The 21357-nt window shown below is 29.2% G+C and overlaps 3 protein-coding genes across 5 annotated transcripts; all 3 read left to right on the top strand.

The window, feature by feature from the left end:
- The first annotated feature begins 1331 nt into the window (after positions 1–1331).
- LOC115718930 (protein DMP3) lies at positions 1332–2129 on the top strand. Its single transcript, XM_030647758.2, has one exon. The coding sequence runs from the start codon at positions 1370–1372 to the stop codon at positions 2027–2029; it is 660 nt and encodes a 219-aa protein (XP_030503618.2). The 5' UTR covers positions 1332–1369; the 3' UTR covers positions 2030–2129.
- Positions 2130–3632: 1503 nt separating this feature from the next.
- Positions 3633–5805, top strand: LOC115718927 (putative F-box/kelch-repeat protein At3g17570). Its single transcript, XM_030647754.2, has 3 exons — positions 3633–3830; positions 4025–4098; positions 4391–5805. Exon 3 carries the CDS (start codon positions 4393–4395, stop codon positions 5617–5619), a length of 1227 nt encoding a protein of 408 aa, XP_030503614.2. The 5' UTR covers positions 3633–3830; positions 4025–4098; positions 4391–4392; the 3' UTR covers positions 5620–5805.
- Positions 5806–12332: 6527 nt separating this feature from the next.
- LOC115720622 (ion channel DMI1) lies at positions 12333–20283 on the top strand. Of its 3 annotated transcripts, XM_030649785.2 has the most exons (12): positions 12335–13182; positions 16254–16325; positions 16423–17061; positions 17320–17502; positions 17592–17651; positions 17739–17942; positions 18159–18407; positions 18480–18578; positions 18694–18888; positions 18986–19078; positions 19174–19440; positions 19778–20283. In XM_030649785.2, exons 1-12 carry the CDS (start codon positions 12760–12762, stop codon positions 19994–19996), a joined length of 2703 nt encoding a protein of 900 aa, XP_030505645.1. In that variant the 5' UTR covers positions 12335–12759; the 3' UTR covers positions 19997–20283. The 3 variants fall into 3 exon arrangements, 2 of the variants coding, with proteins under 2 accessions (XP_060967040.1, XP_030505645.1); XR_004012278.2 differs by lacking the exon at positions 19778–20283 and having other exon boundaries at positions 12333–13182; positions 19002–19078; positions 19174–19313; XM_061111057.1 differs by having other exon boundaries at positions 12334–13182; positions 18159–18578.
- The last annotated feature ends 1074 nt before the right edge of the window (positions 20284–21357 follow it).

Raw genomic sequence — 21357 nt, 5'->3', positions numbered from 1 at the left:
AGGAATATATCTATGAGTAATGAAATGTGTACTTAAAATTAAACTAAAAATATATTATTTATTTTTTCAAAAAAAAAAAAGAAGTAATAATCACATTTATCTAAACTGACCTTATTGGTTTGAAAATGGTGTGTGATGTTGAAATGTAATTTATATATTAACTGTAAATATAGTTGTTTATATATTAATGTCAAAAGGACACTTTCATTAGAATGATGCTTCTAATTTTAGAGACACAATTCTACCTTTCTCTTGAGTTGGTAATACAAATGAATATATATTTCATCAAATAAATGTAAATATTGTTATATAGCTATATATATATAATCTAAGAATATATATATATAATTCCCTTTAATTAAGTCCAAATATTTTCAATAAATTCAGAAATTATATAAATATATAATATTTATATCTTTTTTTCTAAGATTTCATTTTCTTTTCCTTTTCTTTTAAAATAATTAATCTATGTGTGTATTATATATGATGAGCATTTTGAAGCATATATAACTTAGCTTGAAATTTTACCAAATTCAGAAGACTAATTGTAAAAGCTATGTTATATCCTTCTAATCCTAATATTGATGGAAATCATATATATATATATATATATATATATATATATATATAAATGGATTATTAATTAGGTACTAATAATAACACATATGCAAAAGGTGTCTAGTTGGAGTTTGTAATTCTAATTAACCTCTGCCACAACTTAATTAATTGCTAGTATTGTTATTAGTTAGCGATATTCTCTAAAAGTTATTTTTTTATATAGGACCTGATACTTAATTATACCGATAGGAATGTTACACCGAGAATAATGCTAAGCACCAATAATACTTTTTAGTAATTCTCATATTATAATATTATACACACATAATTATGATGACAACATGCATGCAAATATTCAACAAATTAATTAACAACCTAACCCCATTATTAGTCTAATAACTAATCATAATAAATAAAAACAATTCAAATAATACATATTAATTATTATGCACATATATTCTTTTATAGGCTTAGTCTACATATGATCATATCTATATTTGCATAAGAAGCTTCGATCATAGTAGGAACAAACAATTAATATGATATACATTCAAACAAACTCCATGTGTGAGTTTGCTTTCGTTGACACAATTCAATATAATATGTACTTCTTAGTTTCTGTTTATAACTATATATAATTCTCATCTCCACATATATACACATATTATATATACAAAATATTAAATACTTAAACACCTTTCACGACAAGTTAACCACTACCACTACTCAATACATATCTATATATATAATATATAGCTATATATAAACACATAACCTTAATAACTTTAAGAAAAAAAACAGATCAACAAACATGTCTCTTATTAGATCAAGAAGATCAGTACCCGAAACAAAACCCGACCCGGATCAACCCGCCACCACCGAACCACCACCGCTACCGCCACGTCAGCAGAGCCTACCCCAAAGAGCCATATCCCAAACCCTAACAACCACAGCCAACTTAGCCAATCTCCTCCCAACAGGGACCCTCCTAGCCTTCCAACTCCTCACCCCTATTTTCACCCAAAACGGGTCATGCGACCCGGTAACCCGAACGTTGACTTTTCTTCTGTTGACTCTCCTCTCTCTCTCGTGCTTCGTCGCCTCCTTCACCGACAGTGTCAAGGCCTCCGACGGCAGAGTCTACTACGGCATAGCCACCTTCAAAGGGATCTTCCTCTTCGATTGCCCCACCGGGTCGGGTGGATCAGTCGGGTCGGGTTTACCCGATTTGGGAGGGTACAGAATCGGGTTTGTGGATTGGGTTCATGCGGTTTTGTCGGTTTTGGTATTTGGGGTTGTGGCGATTAGGGATAGGAATGTGGCTATGTGTTTGTGTCCTCAGCCGGGGAAGGCGGCGGCCGAGGTTTTGGATATAGTTCCGGTGGGAATCGGGGTGGTTTGTAGTCTTTTGTTTGTGGTTTTTCCGACCCGAAGACATGGCATTGGCTATCCTGTCACACCGGGCAAATAATACAATTTTAATTTATTTTTTATTTGATTAATTCAATTGTAAGTTTTAACACATATATGAGTAATGGATGAAAAAAAGATTATTATTATTTTTGGATAAATACTACTTTCAGATTGTGTGTTTTGTAAAGGTTATAGATTGAACTATTTATTTTGTTAAATGATAAAATAGACACTGTATTTTTTAAAATAGTACAAATAGGACATTGAATTGATTTTTTATCAAAATAAAACTTAATAATAATCCAACCTAGAGGTGTTATGAAAAAACTGCGATTAAATTTTTTACAAATATTCGTGTTAGGAATTATCTTCAAGTTGATTATAATAAAAAAAAATTGTCGAAAATTGAGTTCAGGGTCCTATTTGTACTATTTTTGAAAATACAAAGTCTGTTTTGTCATTTAACAAAACAGAGATTTTAATTGATAACTTTTACAAAATATAAGATCAAAAATGATACTTACCAATTATTTTTTTATGTAAATATTTTTTTTTTGTTTTATTATATTGAAGTGTAAGATATATGTTATTATGTAAAATATATACTACTTTCTTTTTAAATAAAAAAAATTTGTTTTAAAAAGAATTGTGTTTACTTTCAAGTAATCAATTACAATAATTATTGAAAAAATATATATATTTTAATTAATTTTACAAAATAATATTATTTTGATATAAATTAGTCTTTTATATGTGTAAAAAAAAGTATTATTTCACAAAGAAGTTTTGCTCTTACAAAATAAACTTAAAAAGATAAAAAAGAAATTGTTGAGTCCAACATCTTTATACATAATATTTACATATGCAATAATTTGTTTGTTTTTGTTTTTGGTGCAAGAGATCAATGTTAGTTTCATAATTTGTTTCCTTTACAATAATTAGAAGTGATTTGGTTAATACATAATATATGAAGTTCAATGTGTTGTTCTTCACTCCACGCAATGTTTTGAAGTTAGGCCGAAGAACATTACTTGTTAAGTTGTATTATCAACCATACAAATCATAGTTCAAGCAACAAAAAAAAAAAAAAACATACAAATCATATATGATTTAAGGCTAATTAGGATTATTTTCTTTCCGAACTTTGACATGTACCATATCATGTCTTCTAAACTTTTTTTTCCATTAAAAATTCTCCCTAAACTATTGAGATTGTTAGATTTAAGGATTTTTGTCTAATTTCATTCAACTTTACTGTTTCAGTGATTGTTTATGTACTAAACCATACTTCCCAGACTTTAATATCTACCAAATTATGCCCCTCAAACTTTGATATTTACTAAATTATGTCCCTGAACTTTCATCCATGGTAGAACTTTTTTATTAAAATTAGACAAAAATCCTTAAATCTAACAATTTCAATAGTTTAGGAAAAAAATTTAACGGCCAAAATAATTCAGGGGCATGATTTGGATTATGTTAAAGTTCGGGGAGAAAAAAATCCTAATTAGCCATTATTTAAATAGAGTAAATTAAGTGAGATTATTTTGCAAATTTTAGTAATTCAAATAATTAGTTTAGCAAATTTCTCTTTTTGCCATATGGTAGTAAAATTGTAAATATTTGTCCAAAATTTAATATTTTTGTAAGTTTCTCTACCATCATTAACACGAGGTTGGGCCTCTACATGTGGACCTCATTTTCAGCCCAAATGATAGGCCCATCCACGAGGCCCGTCACAAGAAAGAAAAACAGAAAATCAAATAAAAATAATAAATCATTCTTTTCCTTTTCTTCTTCTTCTTCCTTTCTCTGAGTTCTTGCTCTGTTTTTCTGGAAAAAATTTGCTGTGAGCTAAGGTAAATATATGAGAATTTTCACTTTTATTTTGATAAAGATATGATTTTTGTTCGGTTATTGTTGATGAATGCTTGAATTAATACTTCCCCATAATCGAATATCACGCTTCTTCTTTTTCTTCTACTCAACAAGAAATGCAAGCTTTTAGTTTCAGTTTATTGTTTATGAATTTACATTTTTTGATTTTCTAAAGGTAAAATCGGATTGAAAAGGAAGAGAAAAGGTTCTTTTTTCAAGAACAGCTTCTCAATTCTGGTGCAGATTAAGGTCAGCCATTATTACTTCTTCTAGCTTTATAATTTTTTTTTTAATTCTTTTCAATTTTGATTATTTATTTTACTAACATCCATTGTTAAAGAAATATTTTGGATGTAAAGTTTTAATTTTTTTTGTTCTTTTTGTAGAAATATTGTATGTGATTTCATGTATAGTGTTTACTGTTTACAACTTGATTTGGGTATTAGGGTTCTTGAGTGTTTAGGGTTTGTTAATGCACATTTTTATGTGATGTCATGTTTAAGTTATTAATTTTGATACAAAGATTGGTTGCTCATGGCAGAAATGGCTTGCTTTTATGATTTGCCAAGTGAACTTGTGGAGAAAATTATGTTGTGGGCACCTGCTGATTCCCTTGTACAATTTAGATTTGTGAACAAGTTTTATCACACCCTAATTTCAAGTTTGATCAAAGACCCAGAATTTGTAGCCAAACACCTCATCATTGCCAAAAACAAGTCTTTAGTTTCATTACTTTGTTTCACAAACCCTTCTCCCAATGTTGATCATCGTTTAGCCACACACCCATTGTTAAATATAATCTACAATGATGTTGAGACCAATGTTTTGGGAACTGTGGTTGATACTGTAACTTTACCAGTTTTTCTTAAGGAAGGGTTCAACAATGTAATGTATCACTGTGATGGACTCCTTTTGCTAGTGAATAATCATGGGAGAATGATGTTATGTAATCCTTCTTTGAAAGAATCTGTGATTCTCCCAAAACCGATGAATGTTGGATTCGAAGCTTATCCCAATGTAGGATTTGAACTCGATTCTGAAAACAACAAATACAAATGTGTTGCCATTTGGCTCGGTGAAGATGAATGTCAAGTTGGGGTATACACAGTGGGATCTGATCATTGGAGAGAGATCAAAATGTCTGAAGACATAGTTGATGCTATAGCCGATACTCAACTATGCAACGGGTTATGTTGGGGAGGCGTTTGTTACTGGATGGTAGTGATAAGCGATGAAGCTATATTCATCCTCAGTTTTGATATGAGTAATGACAAGTTTCGTTTGGTAAATTTGCCAAATTTTGAAGCTTTGGGTGTTGAAGAATGGGCACTCGAAGAATATTCACTTCGTTTTGCAGTGTGGAATGATTCAGTTGTGTTGTGTTTGACCCCGAACGGTGACAACACCTCTTTTATCTTCATGATGAAGAAAGACGCTGCAGGTGCTTGTTCTTGGACCGAATACAGGCAGATTGGACCGCTAGAAAAGCATTACAGTCATTTACTAACCTTTTGGAAGAACAATGAAATTCTAATGAAAGTTGTTGGAGATGATAGGTCTGCATTTCAGTTGACTTCTTACAACATTGGTAAGCAAAAGTTGAGAAATGTTGTTTATGATTTAGATAGCAACATGAACATATTTTATAATTCGGTTTGTTTCTATGTAAAGAGTTTAATTTCTGTTAAGGTAAAGAGTAGTAGACCTCCTCTGAAGTATGTCTACACAAGAAGACCTAAAGTTGCAAAATTGCAGAGAAGTGATGAATAAGTTCAAAGGTTTAGTAGTAAATATTGGTAGATTGGTTTATATACTTACAAGATTAACAGGGGAATTAAATTGTTTTAGCAATTGGTTTGAATTTTGTAAATTGTTTTTGTACAGTTCATTGAACAAAATAATCACATGTTTTGAGTTTTTGATTTGCAAAATCCTAATCAAAGTTGATTTAATTAAGTTTCTTCTCTTTCTTTGTTTTTCTTTCTTATTGGGAATTAACTCATTGTTTCATTGAGTTACTTTTAGTAGTCTTCTTCTTCTTCCATTAATATTCTTTAATCAATTAAAGTATTATTATGGCACACTAAAGTGTTAGCACTTCTATGACATGTTATTTTATAATTTAGTTAGCGTTTATCTATAATTTTTATAAAATTGGGATCCGATATTGAATTATATTAATAGTGGAGAAATGCTAAAGAGTATTTATGTTGCCTAATACACTTATGAGGTGTAATATCAATGTTGGTACAATTTAATATCGAATCTTATTTATTTTAATTTAATAAAAATTATAAAAAATTACTAATTATTTATAAGACGTAACCTTAGTGCCTTATAATAACGCTCTCAATAATAATAATATTATACCTTGTAAAATAGTCATTTTGGATTTTTCAATCAATTATGTCAAAACAAAATGAGTTAGTAGTGATTGATATTTGATAGTATCGAAGCAACATTCTCTTGTTTTGTATATTTTAATATTTTATTTATTTATACATTAATTGGTAATTTAAAATTAACAATTGTGTACAAAAATGTCAAACATTGCCTCCACTTTAATTCCTCTTGCCTTTACGGCCAAATACATAATAATAGAGAAGGTCATTCTTCATTGTTTCTAATTTTAGTTTTTTCTTTTAATTATAGTTGAAAAGATTAATTGTACTTTTTAGTATGGACATAAAAATGTTGCATGCATATTAGAGTGATATTTAATTATATTCTAGTTAATATTAATGTACTTATGTAAACATGACAAATCCTATCAATAATATTAGATATCTTTTTTGATCAAGAATAATATTAGATATCTTCCACTCAAAAAAAAAAAAAAAAAAAGCATATCTTCTAATCAAAGAATACCAAAAAATACATATATGGTTATAAGAATATATTTTGAGTGAAAAGATTTATTATGAGATTTTTTTTCACCGAATTAGGAATGACAAGATGAGTATTAAACTCTATATTTTTAGTTCATGCCAATTCAGTTTGTTAGAGAGTCCTACATCGCTAATGTGTGGAAAGATAATAGAATATATAAGAGGAATGAGCTACTCCTCCCATTGCAAATTAGTTTTGAGATGGAACCTCATTCATCTTATCCCCAAATTCTAATACAGTTCATGATTGATATTAAAAGTCTCATTGTAATATGTTTCTAAATAAACCTATTCATTCATATAGTATATTTCTATGTATCTCATGCTAATGTATTCTCCACATGCATACATGTATATGAGTTAAAAGAAAAAATAGAGTGAGTTTCGAACCTAACGAAAACTCTAATTAATTAATTGTCACCTTGCTTGGCGTTATTTTCAATTTCACAATCGCCTGCTTCTCTTCTCATTTATACATACACATATATATATATTCATCTATAGTTGCATATATAAATATATGCAGTTTACTTAATACACTACACTATCAAGTCAAGTAGTTATATATTGATTATATTTGAGCTTTCCACTACCTTAAATTTATTTATTTATTGATCATATATATATATATAAAAAAATGAGTATATGATGATGATATTGTATTGAGATTCTCATATTTTTATCTTATGCTATATTATTTTTCTCTATTTGGAGACAGTGATATATAATAGTTTTACGACATCATTATGAAGCAATTAAACGACAGTATTGCAAAAAGTGGAATGAGATTAGAAAACGAAAACGACATGTCGTATAGTGTTTGTTTATTTAGAAAATATCTTCATGCAAGAAGAGATCATCAACTTAAGATTATGGGGAAGAAGACTAATACTAATACTAATACTCCTTTATTCTCACCACCTAAAAAATTCACTCCTACATCTTTGCTCCGGCCGCCGTCTCTTCTAGAACTCCGATTAACCCCGAAATTAAGGTAATTAATATAGTAATTAGTAGTATGATTATATGTTAATTTAATTGCTAAATTTACTATATATTGCATGAGATACTATAATGGTTAATGGTGGTTCATTGAAAATTATATAGTATAATGACTATGTATAAATATTATTTTAGAGCCACACACTAATATAAATTTGTTTGTTAACTTATAAATTTATTATATATTAAGAGAGAAGATTCAAATTTGGGATTTTTTTAAGAAAAAGTGTGAAATTACTATGTCTATAACTACAATTTATTAAGTTTATTATTTATTTAAGTTTTCTACTAGAACAATTTGAAGGAAAAAAACACGAAAAATAGATAATAATCAAACCAAATATTTGGGGATAATATAATCAATTAAACCAAATATTTGGGAATGTAATTTTCTTTATTTTGAATGGATTTGGGAATGTAATTTAGTTTAGTATGTATAATGTAATTGCTAAAAAAATATAAAAATTCTAAATTATGTAAAATTATAATTTTAATAACTTTATATCAAGGTAAATTATAGTATTTTAGGTAATTATTGGAGAAAATTATCTCACATGAATTAAATATAAAAGTATTGAATCATATACATAAGAACATGAGCAGGGCCGGCCCTAACTCTTAGTGGGCCATAGAAAAAAAAATTATTTTGGGCCCTTATTTAGAAAAAATATGGTATTTTTGAAAATCAATAAAAAAAATTGTATAATTTTAAAAGGAGAATATTTTTTTTTTGGCCCCTGGGATAGGTGGGCCCTAGGCACAGGCCTAGCCCGCCTATGCCCAGGGCCGGGCCTGAACATGAGATAAGGTGTCTTAACATGGTATAACCATGCGAAATGGCATGCCCTATGATAAGGTGATTCAAGATTGGTGAGCAAAAATATTCACTATCGTCACGAGAGATTGGAGAACATTGTCCCACATGAATTAAATTCTAATAATCACTAATTAATTTTGAGATAAAATCATATACATAATAATATATTCTTATAAATATATTATATATATAAAAATATATATATGAAATATAAATATGTAAATACATACTCATTTAAATATAAACAAATAAATACACACAAAGATATTAAAAATTACATGTATATTTATTTTTTTAATAAAAATATACAAATATATATACTCTTAATCAATACATACACTCCTTTTAAATAAAAAAAATCAATACATTCAAAACATAATTTATATTCTAATTAATTTTCTTCGATAAAAAAATATACACCTAATAATATATATAAATATATTATATATATTAAAAATATATATCTAAAAAAAAAATTATACTTTTATACCCATAATATTTTACATATATACCTCATTTACTCTTAATAAAGTTCCTTTTAAAAAAAAATGATTAAAAATAATTTATATTTAGAGAAGAAATCGACCCAAAAATAATGGTTTCCTAAAAAAAATTTGATTTCCTTTGTCGGCAGTTTGCTTTCATTTATTAATAGCATCGACTCCAAAAATAATGGTTTTGATTTCCTTGTCGCACAATTTCCAATAAAGAAAATAACTAAAAAGAGAGAAAGAGAAACCCATTTTTAAATATATAATTAAATATTTCTCAAGTAAATATTCAAAAAAAAATATATATCAGAGATCATACTCACCCATTAGAGGAGACTATCATTAATTTGGTGAGATGTAGGGGTGGATTTAAAGGAGCAAGAGGAGAGGAATTGATGGTGGTAAGGACGGAGACGAAGAGAGAGAGAGAGAGAGAAATAGAAATTAATGAAGAGTAAAGATGAAGATGATATATATATATAAAATACTAGGTTAGTATGAGATCCGCCTGCACAATAGGATCCGCCGGTAATAATAAAAGTATAATATTTAAAATATTATTTAATATTATTAGTGGCGGACTTCCGCCGGTAATAGTCCGCCGCTAATAAATTTGAAATTTAATGCCGGGAGAATTCCCGCACAAACCAATTCTTTCAATATTATTTTATTTTTTTAAAAAAATAAACCCTACTATTAGCGGCGGATTTAGTCCGCCCCTAATAATTCCGCCGGTAATGTAACATTTTCTTGTAGTGAGTGATCATAAATGCTATTTGAGGATCGAATCTCTCTGATATTTTTTTATTTTTATTTATTTATTTATTTTTACAAATGAGTATTGATATTTGGTTAAAGTTTGTGTTCTATTATCATTTTGTTTATAATTTTTTTTTGGTTTGAAGGTGTGATGCAATGAAATCAAGTGTGTCGTTTGTTGAGAAATCTTCAAGTAAATCACAACAACAAATCACATTGTTTTATAATGGAGAAGTTAATGTATACGACAATATTTCTGCTGAGAAGGTTAACAAACAAAAATTCAAAGCTTTAATTTTAAGAAAACGACACAAAAACTATAAAACGACACTAATTGTATTTTGATTGCAGGCTCAAAAGATTATGCTTATTCTTGATGATGGTGATAGTGATGTTAGAGAAGGTTCTAACTTAGAAGGAATGTACTCATTTCAAAATTCCAAACCAGGTAATTACTTAATTAATTATTAATTAATCTTATTATTAATTTATTATTAGTTATATTAATATAATATAAAAAGTCAAAAGACTTAATACATAAAAACACAATTATTGACTTTTGTACTAAACTAGAGGTCCTCCTCAATTGGCAAGAAAATATCAAATCCAATCTTTTCTTGAAAAACTTAGTCTTGCAACCAAAATTTACATAAAAATTATCGGAACAACTCAAAATATATATACATTTTTTTAAAAAATAATATATAAAGTAATTTCTTAAATCTAATTTAATTTTTATTTTTTTAAAAAAATATTTTTACAAATTTATATATCTACATGACTTTCGGTTTTACAAAATATGTGATGAGCTATATTGGTTTAAAGAGATTCTTACGCTGTTTGAGAATATTTGCATAAATTCATAAATAATTCTAATAACTACGTAAACAAATTATATATACTAATATCAAAATATATATAATATTATTCATGGCAAAAAAAAAATACATGATATATTATTAATGTACAAACAAATGATTTAACAAGAGAGGATGGCATTTAGAAACACCAAATATACACAAAGAATTTAAGATTACTAAAATAATATATATTTATTTGCATGCTATACAGAAAAATATGATCAATTGGAATTTTAAGTTGTTACTTAGTAGATTTTATTGACAAAAATCAAGGAAAAGAAGAATATTTTGGTCTTAGATAAATTAGAATTTACAATGTTAAAGTGTATGTTAAGTGTTTCATGATGATTATGTCATAATAAATTCAAACACAAAAAATTAAAATTGATATGAATTCTCCTAATTTATGATATACTAAATGATTACATGATAAGTCATCCACTTAACATTGAATAAAAAAAATATATGAAAAAAATCTTTGTATATATTTATGTATTTAAATCGAGCATTCTTAGACACCAATAATATTTAGTAATGATGTTTTACAATTTGTATATTTAATTATACTGCATCGTATAAAATTAAATAAAATATTCGACACTTTTAGTATGTACATTTATTTACTTTTATTATTTTTAAGTTTTGTATTTATTATTTATTGGTTTGGTGACTTGGTTTTTAGAATGTTAAGCAAAAATCCACATGGAGGAGTTGGAGTGGCATCAAGACCCATCAATTAATCATATATTAGAGGAAGAGACAATATTGTCAAAACGACACCGTCCTCCTCAATCTATTTCACCATTTTATTCATTAATTACCATTTACAAAAATATATTGCAATAATCTACTACTATCATGTATCAATAATAATAACATTAATTATTTGGATAGAATTCTATTTCCTTTTATTAGTGGTGCCTTCATACAAAAGTCTATACTTTCTTAATGGACATTAAGAGAATTTATTAGTACTAAATTAAATAGGGACTCATATGGGTCCATTTATTTTGATAAGTAACTCAATTTTTTTTAATATTGGAGTTATTCTTAAAGCTAAAAAAAAATTATACCTATCTTTTATATTTTTTAGAGATCTATCTTATAAAATAGGGTTAAAAAAATAATTATTTTAAGAGCAATAAATATTATAATTATAAATTCTATTAGAACTTTATTATTCATCTCGAGTATTCTAACTATTCTGATTCATGTGGTGGATATAGGTTGGTCAATAAATTTATAGTTAAATTTATCGATCAACTTGTATTTACCACGTGGATCAGTTAGCAAATTTAAATTGACACATAACAATCAATTCTTAAAAAACCCAATAAATTTAAAAGTGTCTTTTTTTTTTTTTTTTGATTTAAGCGTTTATATATTACATCATGTTTTACCTGGGACTCGAACCCAGGACCTCCAACACTCACACACTCATTTATGGTCACTTGAACTAGCCGGTTAGATTTAAAAATGTCTTAGTAAGTCATCTTTGCCATTATCCTAACTAAAAAAAAAGAATAAATATTTTAGCTTTTAGGTAACTAAAATAGGTAATGATGAGCATGTGACATTGACTACACTAAAAGTTAAAATTGTAATGGAAAAGAATTTATATATTGGTTTGGATTAGTGTGGTGGCCATCTTTTATTCCTAGTTGGATCCCATCCAATAGATACTAATAATACATCAAAGTTTTCCTTTTCTTTTCTTTTCTTTTCATTTCTACAACAATAACTATTTCACTCCCATTTCACAATTCCAAAAACCCCTCTCTTCTAAAAGAGTTTTGAGCTCTAAAACAACTGATTAAACTAACTCATTATTAACTGAAAATTGAATCTCATCTCAAACCCATATCGATGCAATCTGGGCCTGACCAAATCCCACCAAACACGGCCCAGATTCTTCCATTTTAATCAAACTCAAATTTATTATTATTATTATTATTAATTAACTAATTAATTAATTAAATTTTCATTTCATTTCTCTCTTTCTCTCTCTTTAGTCTTTACTTATGTTCTTCTTTAGTTCTTCTTACAAACAATTACCAAGAAAAACTGAATCTTCAGTTATAAATTAGTTAGTTATGTCTGAGATGAGAAGGAGTAGTGGTGGTATTATTAGTGGGCCCAACAAAATAGACAGCCCACCGGTTCCGAAAAGGTCCAAAACCATTGCCGGTGATGGGCCCAACCGGAGGCCCACTACAACTCAACCCTTCTCCGCCGCCAGAACCGATCTGCGCGTGGTAACCACTCACCACAACGATGATCCACCTTCGAATCGTGACTGGTTCTACCCTTCCTTCATGGTTCCTCAAACAACGAAGCGCGTGGCTCACAAACTCCCTTCCTCCTCCGATTCGCGACCTCCTCATCGGATCTCTGCTCCGTCGTGTAAGAAGAGTGAGAAGGTGAAACTCGTTCCTAATCGTTCTTCTTCTACTGAGTCGACTCAGTCTAAGCCCTGGTGTAGTAGGATCACCTGGATTCGGAAGCTGAAGTTCTTGGTTAGTTACTCAATCACTCACTCAAATTTTTGTATATAATATAACTATATGTTTATATACACTGATGAATTTAATATAATGGGAAAAGCAATGAAATATTAATTGGAAAAAAAAAAGTAAAAATCAAGCTAATCTCTTCTTAAAAATTAAGAAAATTCTACACATTTTATTTTGAATCTGTATATGTGTATAATAAATATATATTACAATATACATTTTAATATATTAATTTGTATTTTGTGCTGTTTTTTTATTAATACATGAAACTACTTTTATGTCTTTTTTCAGAGATGAAATTCTACACTAATGAGCTTAATAGTAAGAAAAACCATGAAAGATTAATTGGAGAAATATAGAAAAAAATCAAACTAATCTCTTCTACAAAATTAAGACATATAAATAGCTTATTAGGATTTTTCTTGAATTATTGAGATTGTTAGATTTTAAAATTTTTGTGTAATTTTATTCAATTTTACTAATGTGACGATTGTCGATATACTAAATTGTACCCTCGAAAGACTTTGACATGTACCAAATTTTATTCTCTAAACTTTCATTCATGTTTATTAGACAAAAATTCTTAAATTTAACAATTTCAATAATTTAAAGAGAATTTTTATCGACTTAAAAAATTCAAAAAACATGATTTGGTACTTGTCAAAGTTTGTGGGCAAAAATTTTAATAGCCCATATATATTTAAAAAAGTGAAAAACTTCTTTAACTAGGATCTTGTTTATTATTCAATTATGTTAAATTAGCTTCTAATCTAATATCCTAATATGAAAATCCTAAGGTTAAGAAAATCTTACATAGTTTTTCAAAATATCCTAAGTATTATCTTGATATGTGTATGCAATCACTCAATACCAAGGGACCACGAAATTTAAGGGACCACGAAATTTAAGAAAAAATCTATGACAATTTCAAATTACACTAAAGAAAATACTAGCTCTCTTTCTCTGATTCTATTTGTTTGACAAAAGTGAGTCAAAATGTGTTATGAGGTGAAGAGTTATATTTAGGCTAATTAGCAATTTTTCTCTCTGAACTTTGACATGTACTAAATCATGCCCTCTGAATTTTTTTGGCTGTTAAAAATTCTTCCTGAACTATTAAGATTGTTAGATTTAAGGACTTTTATCTAATTTTAGTAAAAAATTCTAACATGGATGAAAGTTCAGGGGGCATGATTTAGTACATATTAAAGTTTGAAGGGCATAATTTGGTAGATATCAAAGTCTGGGGAGCATGGTTTAGTACATAAACAATCACTGAAATAGTAAAATTGAATAAAATTAGACAAAAGTCCTTAAATCTAACAATCTCAATAGTTCAGTGAGAATTTTTAACGGCCAAAAAAATTCAGGGGGCATGATTTGGTATATGTCAAAGTTCGGGGGAAAAAATTACTAATTAACCTTATATTTATAGTGTAGGTCTAGGGTTAGGTTTAGAATTAAAATGGATTAAAAAAATAAAAAAAAATGGCTTAATAAACTTAAATGGTCAAAATTCATATGGAGGCCCACAAGTTTAAATTTTGCCATTTTATTGTTTTCTTAATGATACTTATTTTTTTTTTTCAAAAATACTATTTTTCTATTCTAATTGTTTAAATGCTAATTTTATTTATTTAATAACTATAATTAATTATTAAATAAAATTAACATTTATCATATTTATTGATTAGACCTTACAAGCTCTCTTAATTAACAAATAAATCCTAAATTTTAGTTTCTTCTCAAATATGTCCTTCCTTAGTAAAACTCATAAAGAAAACATAGTCTTACTTAGAATTTTAATTAATTAATTAAAATCAGTTAATTGAGACTGCAAAACAATATTAACTCAGCAAGTGTAGGGACCATAGACTTATATAATCAAGTTCCCAATAAGTAGTTTTAGAATTTATCGAGTAAATTTTTTTATCTTATTAATTCCTTCTAATTCCACTGTAGATTTGAAATTGCACTTTTGATTACATATAACGCTCTATTTACTAAGAATAAATACGCTATAAGTTATCTATTGTTTTAATTTAAATAATCAATGATTCTTCATAAATGGTTTACATTGAATAGGGACTAAAATTACCGTTTTATCCTTTAATGTATTTTTTCCTTAAAACACTTACTAAGAATAAATACGCTATAAGTTATCTATTGTTTTAATTTAAATAATCAATGATCCTTCATAAATGGTTTACATTGAATAGGGACTAAAATTACCGTTTTATCCTTCAATGTATTTTTTCCTTAAAACACTTAGTTTCTTATAAATGATATTTTAATAAATTAATATAATTACTAAAATAAGAGAATTACTAAAATAAGAGCTCTTCCATTTATGTCTGTTAGCCAAAAACTTTAAGGAAATTATCATTTTACTTCTAAGTATTTATAGAAGCTATAAATTCTATTTCTATGATTAGCGCTCCCACTTAATTACACTACTATGTTTCCAAGATGTAAGTATTGAGTTGATTCTCTGATAAGCTTATAACGAACAAGTCAAGGAACACATGCAGTACAGTTAAGCCAGAACCTAACCATCTCAGGATAAAGATCTTTAATTTAAGATTAACTAAGTGATATTTATTCATTTAGAAAATATATTACGGTAAGTTTACGATATCTTTTCTGCTGTGAATATCAGTCCAATCTGATATATAGCCAATACATCCGATGCTAGTTTACTTTACTAATGCCTTGAAAAAGACATTCCACTAATCTAAGTGTAAGCAAATCCTACCATTGATTATCACGTTAGTATAAATTCAATGCACTGATAAATCATAAGACTAAATGTTTGAAGCATATAATCATGATTTTTTTTTAACTGTGTAGACAACGCAATAGTCATAATTATCCATAAGTTCAGAATTTAATAGAATTTACATATTAAAATTATAATCACGAAAAATCATGTGAACTAGATAATAGAAAATTGATTTCTATATCATTCATTGATAAGTTAACAAGATTATATTGAGAATTTTATTAAGCGCATAAAATTCTAACATTTTGCATAATAGAGTTTTGATACTGATGGATGTAAGTACTATGTGTAGTTGCCTTTTGCTATTATCGTGATATTTGGAGTATATTCAGTTCATCTCCATGGAAGAGTTGAACAACTTAAGGTAATCATATATCAATTTCATTTGGATCTGTTGTTTAATTTCGTTTAGATTTGTAATTGTATAGATATGAACTTTGTATATTTTGTTGGGTTTTCAGGCTGAGAATGCTTCTCTACGTAGGAATTGTAGTAATAGAGATAGTCATAGTTATGAAAGCACCAAGGATAATATGCAGAGTGAAGAGAATGATGAAATTGGTATTTTGGATTATGGCAATGCTGAAGATAGAAGTGTTGCATTGTATTCTGTTCTAATCACACTAGTAATGCCATTCTTGTTGTGCAAATACCTTGATTATCTTCCTCATATAATGAATTTCTCGAAAAGGACTAAGAAAAACAAGGAAGAAGTTCCTTTGAAGAAGAGAATTGCTTACACTGTTGATGTTTGTTTCTCAGTCTATCCTTATGCCAAGCTGCTTGCTCTTCTATTTGCAACTATGTTCCTTATTGGGTTTGGTGGATTAGCATTGTATGCTGTTAATACCAATAGCTTTGCTGAAGCTCTTTGGCTTTCATGGACTTTTGTAGCTGATTCTGGAAATCATGCCGATACTGAAGGCATTGGACCGAGAATTGTTTCAGTCTCGATAAGTTCGGGAGGTATGCTTATATTTGCGATGATGCTCGGGCTTGTTTCAGATGCCATATCGGAGAAGGTGGATTCCTTAAGGAAAGGGAAGAGTGAAGTCATTGAAAGGAATCATATACTCATTCTTGGATGGAGTGACAAACTGGTTGGTAGCTTCTTCTAATACCTTCAAATTTCATGTCTTTTAGTAATTTCTCTTGTCATTGGTTTGTTAAGCTTCAACTCATTCTTCACACATACATATAAGGAATTCTTAGGTTGCATTTGATTCATGTGTTTTCTTTCCTTCCAACCAAACGTTTGCTTAATCTTTTGACATGTTTTGTTTTGTCACCTTTATCATTCTCGCGATTTAAACATTGAATTCGAAATAAAGTCTTGAGTAGCTATACTTTTGTTGTAGGGTTCACTTTTGAAACAACTAGCCATAGCAAACAAGAGCATTGGTGGTGGTGTAGTGGTTGTACTTGCTGAAAGAGACAAGGAAGAAATGGAGATGGATATATCAAAGCTCGAATTCGATTTTATGGGGACTTCTGTTATATGCAGAAGTGGTAGTCCTCTTATACTGGCTGATCTAAAAAAGGTGCTTACACTTTATACCTGCTTTACTTGCCCAACTCTCTCTCAGTTGTGAGATTTTGTACTTAAATTTCAGTAATGTTCCGTTTGCAGGTTTCAGTTTCGAAAGCACGGGCTATCATTGTTCTGGCATCAAATGAAAATGCTGATCAGGTTATTGCCCCAATTTTTGATGCTGTTATGCTTTTCAGTAAGTCATCATTGTGGACAAACTATTTACGTTTTGTGTTTTGTTTCCAGAGCGATGCTCGTGCTTTGCGGGTTGTGCTCAGCCTTACAGGAGTGAAAGAAGGTTTAAGGGGCCATGTTGTTGTGGAATTGAGTGACCTTGACAACGAGCCTTTGGTGAAGCTCGTCGGGGGAGAACTCATCGAAACAGTTGTTGCTCATGATGTGATTGGACGCTTGATGATCCAATGTGCTTTGCAACCCGGTCTTGCACAGGTTCGATGTGTTTCAACTTCGATTAAGTTTAAACTTAGAACTTGAGTTGTTAGAGAGTCTCACATTGCTAATACGTGGAAAGATAATAGAATATATAAGATGAATGGACTATTCCTACCATTGCTAATTGGTTTTGAGATGGAACCCTATTCACCTTATTCAAATTTTTAACAGGAGTTTTTTCAGTTTCTAATTTCATTTTTTTTTTCCGATTAGATATGGGAGGACATTTTGGGGTTTGAGAATGCCGAGTTTTATATCAAAAGGTGGCCTCAACTCGACGGTCTTCGCTTTGAAGATGTGTTACTTTCATTTCCAGAGGCAGTTCCATGTGGAGTTAAGGTTGCTTCTGAAGGTGGGAAGATAATTTTGAATCCAGATGATAACTATGTTCTTGGAGAGGGGGATGAAATCCTTGTTATAGCCGAAGATGACGATACATATTCTCCAGGTTCCATTCCTGAGGTAACTTTCTTCTTTTTAACCCCACTTGACAGTTATGTCTGTTTATTTCTAATGAGTTTGTGTTATTTTCAGGTTCGTAGGGGTTCTTGTCCAAAAATTTTTGATCCTCCGAAATATCCTGAGAAGATATTGTTTTGTGGTTGGCGTCGTGATATCGATGATATGATTATGGTAAGTCACAAATAATTAAAATTTAACATAGTATTATATAAAAAAATTGCATATAATACGACCAAATATATCGTACCAAACGAGTCTAAAATCTTTACAAAATTCTACATTGCAGGTTCTTGAGGCATTTTTGCCACCAGAATCAGAACTTTGGATGTTTAATGAAGTTCCCGAGAAAGATCGAGAGAGGAAGCTTACCGATGGAGGGCTTGACATTGCTGGATTGGTGAACTTGAAACTTGTTCATCGCGAGGGAAATGCTGTGATCAAACGGCATTTAGAGAATCTTCCTCTTGAAACTTTTGATTCTGTACGTATTATACTGATTGAGTTTGATATTTTGATGTGCTTAATGATGATTAGTGTTGAAATTATTATTGAATTGAATACTAACTCTAAATGGACAGATTTTAATTCTTGCAGATGAGTCATTAGAGGACTCTGTTGTGCAGTCTGATTCGAGATCTCTTGCCACTCTTCTCCTCATTCGCGATATCCAGGTAAAACTGCTTTGACCCAACTCGCCGAAAATATGATCATTGTTGAGAAAAAAGGAACTTATTGTTAAAGCTGCACTTTCTGTTCACGATTTCAGTCAAAGCGTCTTCCAAGCAAGGATACAAAGTCAACATCTTGGAGGTTTGCTGGGTTCTCACACAGCTCTTGGATCCGCGAAATGCAGCAAGCTTCACACAAATCAATAATCATTAGCGAAATTTTGGACTCTAGGACTAGAAATCTAGTATCAGTGTCGAGAATCAGCGATTATGTATTGTCAAATGAGCTCGTAAGTATGGCGCTAGCAATGGTTGCTGAAGACAAGCAAATCAACCGAGTACTCGAGGAACTTTTCGCAGAGCAGGTATCATTTTCTTCTTCTGGTACTCAAATAGTACAATAAGTCTTTCTCTCTAGATTTCTAAATTAAAATCAATTTTCTTTACTTGATTATCAAAAGTCGTGATGAGATAATATGTATATATAAAGTTAGGAAGGAACTTAGGTATATAACTGTAGTTAGACTGATTTGCTCATCAAAGGTTTCAGTAAACTAAAAAATCCACACTTCTCTTTCAACTAAACTTTAAGTCCAAATTATCTAATCAATCCATATTTTAATAAAACAATAAAAGTTAATATAAGCGCAAATAAAGAATCTAACATTTATAACTTACTTGTTGTTGGATTCTATTATGCAGGGAAACGAAATGTGTATAAAACCAGCAGAATTCTACTTATTCGATCAAGAAGAACTTTGCTTTTACGAAATCATGATTAGAGCGCGACAAAGGTGTGAAATCGTTATCGGTTATCGCCTTGCTAACACAGAATGTGCTATAATTAATCCATCAGAGAAATCAAAACCAAGAAAATGGTCCCATGATGATGTTTTTGTTGTTATAGCCTCAGAAGACTGATGATGAGGGTGTTCTAGAACTAAAACTAATCTTATGGTGTTTTTGACCCAATTGACCATTCTTTCACTTTCATCTTATTATAGTTTCACCAACTATATATATAAATATATAAAGTTATATAGCACAAGATTTGTAGATTGTTGTCTGATGTGATTATTGTAACTCTATTAATTAAAATAGGCTGAGATTAGAGTTTAGTCAACTAGAAAGGACTAAACATGTTGTATCAATATTTATACAATTTATTACATGAATAATATTTATATATTGGAAATTAATTCCCTTAATTGTAAACTCTTTTTTAAGGATTCAAATATTTATATCCATGTTGTGTTTCAGTTCTATTATTTATTCTCTTTGTTTGGGTGATATAGGGTATAAATATTGAAACCTTATAATAAAAATTGAAAAACTTTAACATCAAGGCCTTAAATTGGATAAAAGTTAATAATGTTTCGTTGACATGGATTGTTTTGTTACCATACAAGCTTTACACAGTTTTGTTGATATGTCATCTTGTTTATGATGTTAAACGATTTGTTAACAAACTGTTCACTATTTGGCTCATGACTCTTATTATTGGTAAGATCGTAGTTTCACTAAGAGCACCATTCCTACTGTTTTCTGTTCCATTGTAATAGCATATTTAGCTATTTAATGAAGTTTTATACTATCATTAAAGGAGAAATCATTATTTTTCTTCATGCAGCTTCTTTCTGCTTCTTGGGTGCCCGGTAGAGTTCTATTCTTCTTTTTGGATTGTAAAGTGTTGATTGATGATATTTCTGCTTAAAAAGTTCTATGCTGGCATAATAAGTGTTGGTTCAATCTTCTTATGGATCGGCTAGATTCTTTGATTGATGCTAGGGTGGTGTGGAACATCTTATTTTCACTTAAGATTTTGTATTTCTGGTTGGCTTTTGCCTTTTTTTTTTTTTTTTTTTTCCAAATAGATATTTTGCTTAATTTTTTGAAAAAAATTATATAGATGCACGATATTTTTTAAAGGCTAATTAGTAATTTTTCCTTTGTTAAAAATTCCCTTCGAACTATTGAGATTGTTAAATTTAAGGACTTTGTTTTTCATTCAATTTTAGTTCTAACATGATTGTTAATTTAAACTACGCTCCCCAAACTTTGATATCTACCAAAGCATGCCCCTCAAACTTTGATATATACTAAATCATGGTAAATTAGACAAAAGTCCTTAAATTTAACAATCTCAATAGTTCGGGGAAATTTTTAACGACCAAAAAAGTTCAGAACTCACGATTTAGTACATGTCAGGACAAAAGTCCCATTTAAAAAATTATATAGATACACGATATTTTTTTAAAAGATATTTTTAAATTAATTTATAA

Source organism: Cannabis sativa, chromosome 2, assembly GCF_029168945.1.
Source record: "Cannabis sativa cultivar Pink pepper isolate KNU-18-1 chromosome 2, ASM2916894v1, whole genome shotgun sequence".
Classification (NCBI taxonomy): Eukaryota; Viridiplantae; Streptophyta; class Magnoliopsida; order Rosales; family Cannabaceae; genus Cannabis; species Cannabis sativa.
The sequence above is the reverse complement of the archived record's forward strand: the minus strand, read 5'-3'. Positions and strand labels throughout refer to the sequence as shown.

Bases quoted from the DNA above. Each gene is read 5' to 3' on its own strand.
- LOC115718930 (XM_030647758.2), top strand. From the start codon at position 1,370: ATGTCTCTTATTAGATCAAGAAGATCAGTACCCGAAACAAAACCCGAC.
- LOC115718927 (XM_030647754.2), top strand. From the start codon at position 4,393: ATGGCTTGCTTTTATGATTTGCCAAGTGAACTTGTGGAGAAAATTATG.
- LOC115720622 (XM_061111057.1), top strand. From the start codon at position 12,760: ATGTCTGAGATGAGAAGGAGTAGTGGTGGTATTATTAGTGGGCCCAAC. The intron at 17,652-17,738 runs GTTATTGCCCCA...TTTTGTTTCCAG, and splicing joins CAAATGAAAATGCTGATCAG to AGCGATGCTCGTGCTTTGCG. The intron at 18,889-18,985 runs GTACGTATTATA...CTAAATGGACAG, and splicing joins CTCTTGAAACTTTTGATTCT to ATTTTAATTCTTGCAGATGA.